The sequence below is a fragment of the Geotrypetes seraphini genome, chromosome 16 (assembly GCF_902459505.1).
Source record: "Geotrypetes seraphini chromosome 16, aGeoSer1.1, whole genome shotgun sequence".
NCBI lineage: Eukaryota > Metazoa > Chordata > Amphibia > Gymnophiona > Dermophiidae > Geotrypetes > Geotrypetes seraphini.
This window is the reverse complement of record NC_047099.1, coordinates 41,067,945-41,080,592: the sequence shown is the minus strand read 5'-3', so window position 1 is coordinate 41,080,592 and position 12,648 is coordinate 41,067,945. Positions and strand designations below refer to the sequence as shown.

Here is a 12,648-nt window from a genome sequence, read left to right as displayed (position 1 = left end):
ATGGTTTTTATTTGTTAAGTTAACTATTGTAAACCGAGTCGAGCTTTCTTGGACTTGTGTCTCGGTACACAAAGCCTTAGATTAGATTAGATGTTTCAACAAAATTAGTTTCTTATGTTCTGGAACTACCATTTTTAATGCAGTTAAATTTTTTTTTAAATGCAAAAAGATGGGGCAGATGTAGCTTTTCTGCTTTCACTTTTTAAATCGAGGCAAATTCTTCCGTAGTGGGTTTTGGAAGGGAAAAGGGGTTTAGGGGCTTACGTTTTTCCTGAAAAACTGCAGCCGCTCCAGGTATCGCCTGCGGGTTCGCCGCATACGTAGCCAGGATTGAATCTACAAGAGGAGACACAAATTGAAGGGAGAAGGTCACGCTACCAGACTACTAATAGGAGCGGTTAACCCACATCAAGCATGCCCAAAGCTTTTGTAGGGAACTAGTTAGTGATTCGAAGTCAAAATTTAAAAAAAATATATTTTTTTATTTAATAACATGCACAGAATATGGCAAACGGGACTCTTACAGACATGTTGGGTTACAAGTGAATAATTGCATTTGAACTAAATCTTTACAATTCATCTTAAAACCAGCATTCAACATTTCAACTTGATTGAAATGCTTCTAAAATTAGGGCTCCTTTCACTAAGCTGCTGCTGGCGGGTTTGGCGCACACCAGGCGCCAACGCCTCCACTGAGCTGGCGTTAGTTTTTCCTCGCAGCGCAGGGGTTCGCGCGTGCTGAAAACGCTACCACAGCTTAGCAAAAAGAAGCCCATAGTGTGGTTTTAAGGGTTATTTTTTTTGAACTTCTGAATATCCGATAACGCTCTTAGCGATCGAGCTATAATCCAAATTTCTTCTTATATTTCTTCTCAAAGGAGTCTGGAAACATATTTATTTCAGAAATAGCTGTGTCGTATTAATCATTAGGATATTCATTTTCCCTTGTTTGAGTTTTGAAGTATCTATAAATTTAAAGAGGAGTGAAAACCTCTTTGGATCTCGCCAGGAGCAAGCGCTGAGATCCGATTAGATAAGATCAAAGTCCATCTGCCACTTTCCTCTACATTTCAGGAGAAAGTCTGCGTACCATAAGAACATAGGAATAGCCTAACTGCAGGGGTAGGGGGAACTCCGGTCCTCGAGAGCCGTATTCCAGTCGGGTTTTCAGGATTTCCCCAATTAATATGCATGAGATCTATTTGCATGCACTGCTTTCAATGCATATTCATTGTGGGTAGGGAACTCCGGTCCTCGAGAGCCGTATTCCAGTCGGGTTTTCAGGATTTCCCCAATTAATATGCATGAGATCTATTTGCATGCACTGCTTTCAATGCATATTCATTGTGGGTAGGGAACTCCGGTCCTCGAAAGCCGTATTCCAGTCGGGTTTTCAGGATTTCCCCAATTAATATGCATGAGATCTATTTGCATGCACTGCTTTCAATGCATATTCATTGTGGGTAGGGAACTCCGGTCCTCGAGAGCCGTATTCCAGTCGGGTTTTCAGGATTTCCCCAATTAATATGCATGAGATCTATTTGAATGCACTGCTTTCAATGCATATTCATTGGGGGAAATCCTGAAAACCCGACTGGAATACGGCTCTCGAGGACCGGAGTTCCCTACCCCTACCTTACCGGGTCAGACCAATGGTCCATCAAGCCCAGTAGCCCGTTCTCACGGTGGCCAAAACCCAAGGGGCAGCAACATTCCAGAATCCCAACGAGCAACAAAAGACTCTAGAACAGGGGTGTCAAAGTCCCTCCTTGAGGGCCGCAATCCAGTCGGGTTTTCAGGATTTCCCCAATGAATATGCATGAGATCTATTTGCACGCACTGCTTTCAATGCATATTCATTGGGGAAATCCTGAAAACCCGACTGGATTGCGGCCCTCGAGGAGGGACTTTGAGATCCCTGGGTTAGTGCATCGAAATTACTAAGCTGGGGAATTGTATAGATCAGGGGTAGGGAACTCCGGTCCTCAAGAGCTGTAGTCCAGTGGGGTTTTCAGGATTTCCCCAATGAATATGCATGAGATCTATTTGCACGCACTGCTTTCAATGCATATTCATTGGGGAAATCCTGAAAACCCGACTGGACTACAGCTCTTGAGGACCGGAGTTCCCTACCCCTGATCTATACAATAATAATAACAATAATAGACTATGGACTTTTCCTCCAGGAAACTGTCCAAACCTTTCTTAAAACCCATGTGCCTAAAACTCCAAACCAGAGATGGAATGAGTAGAATGTAAATCCAGGACTGGCTCAGTCAGTTCTTCCTTGCAAGTCCCAACCACAAACTAACGTCCACCACCCTGCAACTCAATGGTTTAACGTATCCAATCAACGCTACCATAAAAATCCTCGGAGTCATATTGGACCGATGTCTCACCCTAGAAGATCACACTAACACCCAGGTCAAAAAATGCTTTTCCACCCTTTGGAAACTCCGCTCCATCAAACATTACTTTGATTTCCCCACCTTCAGTTTACTGGTCCAATCCTTAATTCTAAACTCCCTGGATTACTGCAATATCATATACCTGGGCTCCTACAAGAAAACCACTAAACGACTACGACTTATCCAGAACACCGCCGTCCGCCTCATCTACGGGCTCAAAAAATCAGACCACATCAGCCCTTTCTACAGGAAACTTCACTGGCTACCGTTCGAAGCAAGGATCATCTTCAAATTCGCCTGCCTCTGCTTCAAAACCCTAACTGGCTCAGCCCCGATATATCTGTCACGCCACTTCACCTTCCCAGGTTCTAACCGTACACGTAATGCACACCTGTTTGCCTACCCCTCCCCAAAAGGATGCATCCACAAAAGATTCTTCGACAGGACCCTCTCCTTCCAGGCTGGCAAATGGAATGACTGCCTGTCCACTCTCATCTCTCTTGCCCCTACTTATCAATCGTTCAGGAAATCGCTCAAAACATACCTCTTTGACAAATTCCTCTAACCCCCGCTCCTCCCCTACCGAACTAATTATCCCTTGCCTATCTCCCCTTCCCTTCCCCTCCCCCATGCAACAGTTACTAAATCTTGTTTGTAATTATCACTGGCTTTTTACCATATAATTGCTAACTAACTCTCTACACCTACATTGTATAAATTGCCCTGAACTGTCTTCTTGATATGCTGTAACCTCGATGTTAACTTCGCTGTAACCTTGATGTAACTTCACTGTTAATGTACAGTCTCTTATCCTGTAAACCGCTCTGAACTGTTTTGTGGTATTGCGGTATACAAAAATAAAGTTATTATTATTATTATTATTATTAATGACCTGGAATTTGCTGGCACGACAAGGCTTCAGAGCCACCTGGATCTACCTCACCAAACTTTTACCGAAACACATACAGTAACGTTCTACTTTAAGCACAGCTTTGCCATAAAATTCGCCCAACAGGGAAGCACTTGGAGAGACTAAGCGCCTCGCCATGAAACAGTCATTTCCCCCCCCCCCCCCCCACGAGTGCTCTGATGATCCTAGAAATTCCAGGTCAGTATTTACTGAACAAGATAGCTGACAGCACAGAGCGCCTTTATGAAGAGGTGAATCTCACCTTTATCACGACAGTTGTGTTTTCACGCAGGTACCGGAGCCTTTCCAAGTAAGCTTTTCGTTGCCTGTAGCTTCGCCAGAATGCCTAGGGACACAGAACGGGAGGATGAATCGGGACCAACAGTACTGCCAATTTGTTTGCATAGGGTGAGATGCCCTCCTTCCACCCTGCTCATTCATTACCCCTGGCACCAGTTATACAGAGAAAGAGTTTATGCACCAACATGAGGTTGGGAGGGCAGGATAACTCACAATATATATTTTTTGTTACCCAAACTAAGGTGGTGAGAGCTAAAGCCACAGGGGAATTTCTAGTTTTTAGCCTTAAAATTCAAGGATATGTACCAGTTTATTAGACAGTGCTGTACCACACAAGGGGCATCGTAAAATGCCAAATCTCCTATCTTTAAAACAAACACCCCCCCCCACCGCTGTCACTGAATTTCACGCTAATGCCGCTTGTCCGTCTCTAGCCAGTACCTGGATTTTAACGACTGCTGGCAGCTGCTTCCTTAAGAAGAGGCTACGCTCGGCAAACTCCCTGCGGACCAGGTAACCGCGCATCCGTGCCTGCAGCTGGACGATGAGTTTGCTGCTAGTTTTCCACTGGCGCTTTCGGTCGTATGCCCCCGTGACACGAGTGATGGTGGACTGAAGAGAGAAATGATGAACTTTTATATATCTTAAGGCACAAGAAAACACAGCTTCATACTGTAGTCTCAAAGCGTCAGAAAAGTGTAACTCCCGGGGGAAGAGAAATGGTCTGATGGCACCTCGGGGTATCCAGGGATGGTGAGGGGAAGGAGGGATTCCCAGCCATCATCTCTTAAATTTATTTATTCATTCAATTTTCTATACCGTTCTCCCAGGGGAGCTTAGAATGGTTTACATTAATCACAATCTATCTAATGTACCTGGGGCAATGGGGGGATTAAGTGACTTGCCCAAGGTCACAAGGAGCAGCGGGGGTTTGAACCCCAAACTTCAGGGTGCTGAGGCTGTAGCTTTAACCCCTGCGCCACACTCTCAGAGCTGGCTGACTTGTCCCAGGCTTCATGTCTCTGTTAAGAGGATTTTCACTACAGCAAAGAGGGAAAACCCAGTTGGAGCAGGAATGAGTAGGAAACCGCCCAAAATTATCTACGCTGAGGCTGAAACCTGTTTTAGGGCCTTGGACCTGTCCCCAGCGTCGCAATACTCCTGTCTCTGACTTTCAGAGCTCTCACCTGTATTTCTTCTCGGGTCAAATGGGCGCTGTGAGCAGCAAAGTCCCGAGGCCGGTCCCAGGTCCCTTCGAATGTACGCAGATGAAAATAATATTCACCCCCGTCCTTCAGCTGGTGTCTCACCCACAGGCTCTTCACATCACCTTGTTTATAAAAGCCAAAGAGGGACAGAGGCAAGTGAAAAAAATAGAAGAAAACCAGAAACTCGCTGCCAAAGTAACAGGGCCTGGAACTGGCATCCTAAAAGAACAAAGATCGTGGTTACCTTCGCCTCGGAGAACTGTAAAAGTATTGTGGGCAGAAATTACAAATGTTCCCAGGTGAGCGTAGACCTGCCCAACAGAGGCAGAGACCAATTCTTCAACTGGGAGCCGCTTGGCTAGGTCCCGTCTCATGTGATCCACACCACCACAAAAACACCCAAAGCCCGGAATCAATGAGCAAAATGTGTTCCCTGAATTAGTAATCGGTTAGCGCCATGCCGTAACTAAGGCCCTCTTTTACGAAGGTGCGCTGACCGATCAGCGCGTGCTACACGCTGACGCGCGCGTGTTAGTCTATGGACGCGCTCCTCGGTTAGCGCACCTTAGTAAGTCCCCTATCACCGTGAATACGGAGGGAGAAGTGTATGTAAACTTGTAACTCATTCTGGGAGGACGAGCTAGAAATTTGGCTAAAAAATAAATAAATAAATTTGGGGGATGAAGGGAGAGTTCAAGGAGGGATAACCAAAAAGCCATGAGAATAATTCTCTATCAAGACAGTTCATGGGCCCAGGGCACGACAAAAAAAAAAACCTCAAAAGAATAAAAATGAAGCCACCGCAAAGCCCCATCCCCCTTCTGACAAAGAATTGGGACGCCCTTGGCACTCTCACCCATTCGGATCTTTGCGTTCATGGCGTTGGCAAGCTCAGGCTGGTATAGTGCAGCGCAGTCCGTGACGAGCCCCAGCAGTGCCACGTCAGGGTTACATAGCACGCGTGCCGTCTGCGATGGGTTCCCTTCCTTAATTGCCTGATTGATGGCGGCGACGCCCAGAGCCACTAGGAAGAAGAATAGAAGAAATCAAGTCGTGTGGGACAGACGCCCCCTTTCTGACGTGCTATCGTTACACAGCCAGGAGGTGCTGGCTTCAGACTAGAGAGTGACACGGGGACAAATTTGTCCCTGCAGGATCTCGATTTTCCCGTCCCATCCCCGGGAGTTTTGGCGCTGTCCTTGTAAGCTCTGCCTTAACCACACAAGCCTTGAACACTTATGATTTTAAAGTGTTTCAGGATTGTGCAGACGAGGATGGAGCTCAGGCATTGGTGGAATGAGAAATTATGACATCACAATCGGAGCTCTAGAATGTTGCTACTTATGAGGACGGAGCTCAGGCATTGGTGGAACGAGGCATTATGACATCACAATCTGAGCTCTAGAATGTTGCTACTTAGGATTTTAAAGTGTAAGGATGGAGCTTAGGCATTGGTGGAATGAGGAATTATGACATCACAATCTGAGCTGTAGAATGTTGCTACTTAGGATTTTAAAGCGTTTGAGGCTTGTGCAGATGAGGATGGAGCTTGCAGGAATGGGGCAGGGACGGGAAAATTTGTCCCCCGTGTCATTCTCTACTTCAGACCAAAATCTGAAAAACACTCCGTCTGCTGCAAATGCGTTTCCTTGGTGCCTCTTTCTCAGCCCAGCCTTTTGCTCTCAGGTTTCTACAGCATCGTTGAAAGCAATGTCTATTTCGCTATGGCACTGTGAGCCTTCATTTTGTCAGCACGTAAAGGATTTTTGCCCTTTATATCTCCCTCCAGAAACAAAGTCTAGCCATTGAAACGAAGGCCTGGACTCCCAACCCCCATCCAGCCACTGACCCCAGTGGTCATCGACAGTGGAAGAAGCCCTGCCTGAAGAGGACGCGGCAGTTCCTGCTCTCTCTCTAGGCCACCTGCTGAAGAAAATTTCCCCTACCCTCTTCAACCAATGGGTGTCTTACTTTTTTTCGCCTTGTCGGTGTCCTGATTGGCTTTCGAGACACCTTGCCGAATCTCTTCCAGCCACAGTGCGGCTCCCGGGTCTTTCGTGGTCTGTGACAAGGGAAGAAGAAAAGCGTTATCCTGGGTGCAAAATCCGATTCAAGAGGGAGGAGATGAGAAATTACAGAACGCTTCAAAGAGACTCCGTTTCATTCCTTGGCTTCTCATCCGTTGGTGAGATTTAAGAGGGGGCACTGGGCTTTATTTTGGAAAGAAGGCCTACCTTTTGAATAATGGCAATAGCACATGAAAGGTCTGGGAGGCCATTTTTGAAACAGCCCTGCCAAATTCAACACATAAGTGACCTGTTTATTCAAATGCTTTCCCTGTGCCCACCACCACCAATGGCATGTCTAAAGATCATTGCTGTATATTGAACAATAATAGGGAAATATACAATGTTGCTCTGTGAATAACTGACAATATGTGTATTACTATTTTTCACAGTTGTTGTATCTATATATTTTATTCATTAATAATTTTGTTCATTAATAATTTTGTATCTAAAATTATTACGGTGATGTGCTCAGACCTGTAACCCAATAACCAGACCAAGTTCAACAACAAAAACCTCTCCATTCAGATAAGTAAAAACACAGTATCTGAATAAGTTTTAGTTCATCTAGGGAGGGTCGGGGACAGGTGGTTGCAATGATGGTCCCCTTGTTAAACTCATTGTAGTGACTTCACTATTTATTGGGTTACAGGTCTGAGCACATCACCGTAATAATTTTAGATACAAAATTATTAATGAACAAAATTATTAATGAATAAAATATATAGATACAACAATTGTGAAAAATAGTAATACACATAAAGATCGCTGCTGACCATTTTCTTTTAGCTTCTCCAGACCGCTCGGGACCCGCCGGGTTTGACACCCCCCGAGGTCGGACGGACCCCCCAAACAGGGCCCACTCATAAAGATTAACCTCTACTGGTCTGGAGAGTGCTGAAGAAAGCTGTATTCACCATCTGATGCGGCAATGAGATCCTCGGTGGAGCCACGCTAGAGGTGGGGGTAGCCACTTTAGACACGGGGGAAGCCACTGCTTGCCCTGGATCGGTAGCATGGGATATTGCGACTACAGACTTACCAGGGCTACGAGTATTATTGGCTAACGTTCAATATATACAACTGCTCTTCGGAGAAATTATAATGCTATATGGAGTGTGTATGAAAATTGGATTAACTCCCAAAATGATAATTTTATAGACTCCTGATCTCCCACATTTTATGAATCTCGGGCACACATCCTATCACCGGGGTTGGGGGGAGGGGAGGATACTGGGTTAGGAAGGATGAAATACATTAGATATTATAGATAATCTGGAAATTTTCAGTATTTATTATGTAATCAGATATAGAACGAATTAACATATTATTTTATATATGATTTATAAAACAGATGTTTTTTAATTGCATCAATTTTCAATTAAAAAACAAAAAGAATATTGCTACTATTTGGGGTTTCAGAATCTTTTCTTACTCTTTGGGATTCCGGAATCTTGCTATTCTTTGAGATTCTGCCTGGAATCTTGATACTCTTTGGGGTTCCGGAATCTTGTTATTATTTGGGGTTCTGGAATCTTGTTATTCTTTGGGGTTCTGGAATCTTTTGTTATTCTCTGGGATTCCGGAATCTTGCTATTCTTTGAGATTCTGCCTGGAATCTTGATACTCTTTGGGGTTCCGGAATCTTGTTATTCTTTGGGGTTCCGGAATCTTGTTATTCTTTGGGGTTCTGGAATCTTTTGTTATTCTCTGGGATTCTGGAATCTTGCTATTCTTTGGGATTCTGCCTGGAATCTTGATACTCTTTGGGGTTCTAAAATCTTTTGTTACTCTTTAGGATTCTGGAATCTTGCTACTCCTTGGATTTTGGCTAGGTACTAGGGACTTGGATTGGCCACCATGAGAATGGGCTATTGGGCTTGATGGACCACTTGTCTGACCTTATGCTCTTTTATTTTATTTTTTTTTGGTAGGGGAGGTTTTGGAATTAAATTATTGGTGTCTTGTTCTCCTCCCTCCCTCACCTAGCCTCATGGCCTAGGTCTGCTGTCTAGGGCACCTGGATTCACATTGAGATTCACCTCCTGCTGGGACTGAGGGAGCTGTAGATGTCGGGATCCATTCCTGAAATGACGCACCTGTGCTTTGTGTCTCCGTGCGCCTGTCAGAACGTGGTGATATCGTTGTGCGACCGGGAGGCTGACGTCGGCGAGTCCTGCAGCAGGCATCAAGAGCGCCGTCAACGTCTTTTGAGGGTCACCCTGCTCCAGGGCATCATTAATCAATCCCACGGCAAGGATTTCTAGAAAGACCAATCATACTTCTATTACAGCAGCTCCAGAATCTCCTCCCCCCACCGAGAGCCAACAAAGCTATGCCAACCACTCTGGACATGAACCGGTTTCAGGTGCATGGACAAAGCAAAAAAATGACTCCGATTTAAAGAGATCTGTTGACCATGAAAAAAATCAGCCAAAAGTAAATGACTGGTTTCAAACTAGGTCCTGGAGACAAAGAGAGAGAGCTGGGATCAGAAATGAAGCCTGGATAGATATAAAGCAAGATATGATAGAGGTCTATAAAATACTGAGTGAAGTGGAACACGTGAACCGCTGGGTCTACTCTTTCCAAAAATACAAGGACTAGAGGTCATGCTTAAATAACTAAGTAGTACATTTAAAAACAAAATCGTAGAAAATATTTCTTCACTCCACATGTAATTAAGCTCTGGAATTCATTGCCAGAGAATGTGGTAAAAGCAGTTAGTTTAGCAGGGATTAAAAAAGGTTTGGATAATTTACTAAAAGTCCATAAGCCATCATTAAGATGGACTCAGGAAAATCTACAACTTAATTCTAGGATAAGTAGCATAAAATCTATTAATTTTTCTGAGACCTTACCAGGTACTTGTGACCGGGATTGACCACTGTTGGAAAGAGGATTCTGGGCTTGATCAATCTTCAGTCTGTCGACATTTATGTTCTAAATCACCTTGCCCCAAGGTCACTAAGGCTCAGTCACAGAGGACTTCTCCCTGAAGTCCATGAAGAATTCCACTTACTGTCATGATCCTGCTGAATGGATACATTGACCTCATTCACGCAGGCCTGGAGTTCATTCCAGCTCAGAAACAGGGCTCCCGCCTTCCGGGATCGACGCTTCAACTTCAGCAGCTCATCGAAATAGCTGAGACAGAAAAAGAGAGGGTCCGTTACCGAACATGCACAGCGTAGGCGAAAGTGAAAACACCGTCTTCCTTCACTGGCCATCTTCACTCACTTTTCTGTAAGCAAACCTGCGTATTTACCTTTCTCCTTTCAGGACCATCCGACGCCAAAGCGTCTTCTCAAGGCAGCACGAATGCTGAAAGTTTTCAAAGTGCATTTCTGCTCTATGACTTTTGAAGTAGGGATCTGACAAGAGTCAGGAGCGATGGGACTGGCTGCATTACGTACAGTGTTGGCTAAACTAGAGTGGTTTCTTCAAGTCTGCCTTTATATTAAAACAAAAAAACCTTAACTTTTTGGCATAATGACTACATACAGCTGTTGCCTTAGTTCCAGTGCTTAAGTCCGTAAAGGCTTAATCTGTGGCGGGGGAGGGTTCACTTTGTTCTTATGCCCATGCTCCCTGTAAACATATATATCTATTTTTTCACATCAGAATCACTAATCTTTATTAGGTAAGAAAGTGATGAGCATTGCACACGAACCGCTGAATATTCTCATCTTCAATGTCCGCGAGACCCGTGGCAGGGTTGATCAGGTGACTCCAAAATGCGTTCAGATCCCCGGCTTCGATGGCCCGATTGATGAGGGCTACGGCCGACAGCATCTCCACTGCAACAAACAGCTCCTCCTGCGCCAGGTCTCCCTGAAGAAAGGAGGGGGGGGGGGTCAAGAGAAACTCCCAATTACCCAACCCTTTGGGGAACTGAATTCCATGGAAACACAATGGAGTGCCAGAGGAATTAGGGCACAGCAATGCGGAGAAAGTCGAAAAGGGAGTAGAGCCCAGGCCCCAGGATCTGGTACCAGCAAGCGGTTCTGGACAGCAGGTCCAGAGCTCCGCTCATCAGGAGTCTCCTCATAGCTGCAGGGTCTTCAGAGGCTGCCCATGTTAATTTTTTTAACCGGTGTTTCACAAGTCGGTCCCGGAGGACCCCCACCCCCGGCCAGTCAGGTTTTCTGGATATCCTCAATGAATATGCATAACCTTGATTTGCATGCACTGCCTCCATTCTATGCAAATTTCTTTCGTGCATCTTCATTGCGGATATCCTTAAAGCCTGACTGGCCAGGGGGGGGGTACTCCGGGACCGACTTGAGAAACACCGGTTTAGTTTAAACAATTTTATCGATGACAACAAAGGAACACAACCAATAACAAACAATGGCAACGGACTATACACAAAGCCGGTCAACATAGCATCAAAGAAAACGCCACAGATATAATCACAACCCAAACAATACAACCCCAGAAACGGTCAAAGGACAACACAAAGAAACCCCCCTCCCCAAAACACAAGAACATCTCCCAGAACTGAAAGGGCCGGTGTCAGGTCAAAAGCGCGCCAGGACTGAGTGCAACGTGGAGGAGCGCGCCGAAGAAAATGACTGTTTGAAAGGGCTCCGACAGGGGGTGTGGGGGGGAACCCCCCCCACTTTACTTTATACAGATCGCACCGCGTTGTGGGGGGGTTTGGGGGGTTGTAACCCCCCACATTTTACTGAAAACTTCACTTTTTCCCTAAAAAACAGGGAAACAGTTAAGTTTCCAGTATAATGAGGGGGGTTACAACTCCCCAAACCCCCCACAACGCCGCCGCGATCTGTATTAAGTAAAGTGGGGGGTTCCCCAAGAAAACCCCCCGTCGGAGCCCCTAAGAACACTCTTTTTCTTCGGCGCACACTTCCGTCTTGCGCTCAGTTGTCAGCGCGCGCCTTTGTCTTCGGCGGTTTTGTCTATGAACCCAAAGGGCCTCTTTCACTAAGGTGGGCTAACCGCTAACGCATCCATAGGATAACATGCACGTTAGCGTTTAGCGAGCGCTAAAAAGCATAGCGCTCCTTAGTAAAAGAGGGGGAATACCCAGAAAAATTCAACCCCCTTTCCCCCCCAAAAATACCACACCTCCCCACCCCCAAACACTGTTTTAAACCACTCAACAGCCGAGAAGGGAAGTTGATAATCCAGCACCCGGGTGCGCTGCCTGGCCTCGTCCCAAACTTCTTCCCTTTTCTGTCCCCCCCACCCTCCCCCCCCCCCCAGTGGCTCTCTCGGTTGTCCCTCACCTCAACCTTCTGCTTCTGCAGCACCGCCAGCTCCTGCTGATACAGCTCTGCAGCAAACGGATGCACATCCGGCAGCTGGGCCTCAGGATTCGCCAGCTCCTTCGCCGTCTCGGTGGCGACGCTGCGGCGGACTGCAGAATTGACACGCGCAACGGCGTCTTCCACTGCAGGATGGGCGGGACCAAAGAGAGTAAGGTTCGGGACATCCCCCCAAAAAAACAGAACGGCAAAATCACCAACCTTGTGTGTTACAAATTGGGCTCAGAAATGTTGAATTTTTAATACGACCTTCAAGAGCATAAAAGAATCCCAAAAGATAGTTCAATTTCCCAAAGGGAATGTCAAACAACTGCTTACTTTTGCTTTGTTTTATGGAGGATGGGATCAGGGTACTGAATGTTGGTTTTTGGGTTGTTTTTTTTTAACTTATAACCCGCGTTTCCCAAGGCGGCTCATAATATAATTTTTAAAAAACCACAAAATACATATAAGCGACCATCA

At 45.7% G+C, this 12,648-nt stretch overlaps 1 protein-coding gene across 4 annotated transcripts in view; it reads right to left on the bottom strand.

Moving 5' to 3' along the window:
• Positions 1 to 12,648, bottom strand: part of IQGAP3 (IQ motif containing GTPase activating protein 3) — a 75,046-nt gene that overhangs the window by 29,287 nt on the left and 33,111 nt on the right. For all 4 annotated transcript variants that reach the window (XM_033923864.1, XM_033923863.1, XM_033923862.1 and 1 more), the window contains exons 12-21: positions 12,148 to 12,311; positions 10,566 to 10,726; positions 9,915 to 10,039; positions 8,992 to 9,155; positions 6,798 to 6,888; positions 5,683 to 5,850; positions 4,806 to 4,948; positions 4,060 to 4,230; positions 3,581 to 3,664; positions 265 to 336 (exon numbers count right to left, since the gene is read on the bottom strand). In XM_033923864.1, the coding sequence (XP_033779755.1) occupies positions 265 to 336; positions 3,581 to 3,664; positions 4,060 to 4,230; positions 4,806 to 4,948; positions 5,683 to 5,850; positions 6,798 to 6,888; positions 8,992 to 9,155; positions 9,915 to 10,039; positions 10,566 to 10,726; positions 12,148 to 12,311 (1,343 nt within the window). The remainder of the gene's footprint in view (positions 1 to 264; positions 337 to 3,580; positions 3,665 to 4,059; positions 4,231 to 4,805; positions 4,949 to 5,682; positions 5,851 to 6,797; positions 6,889 to 8,991; positions 9,156 to 9,914; positions 10,040 to 10,565; positions 10,727 to 12,147; positions 12,312 to 12,648) is intronic.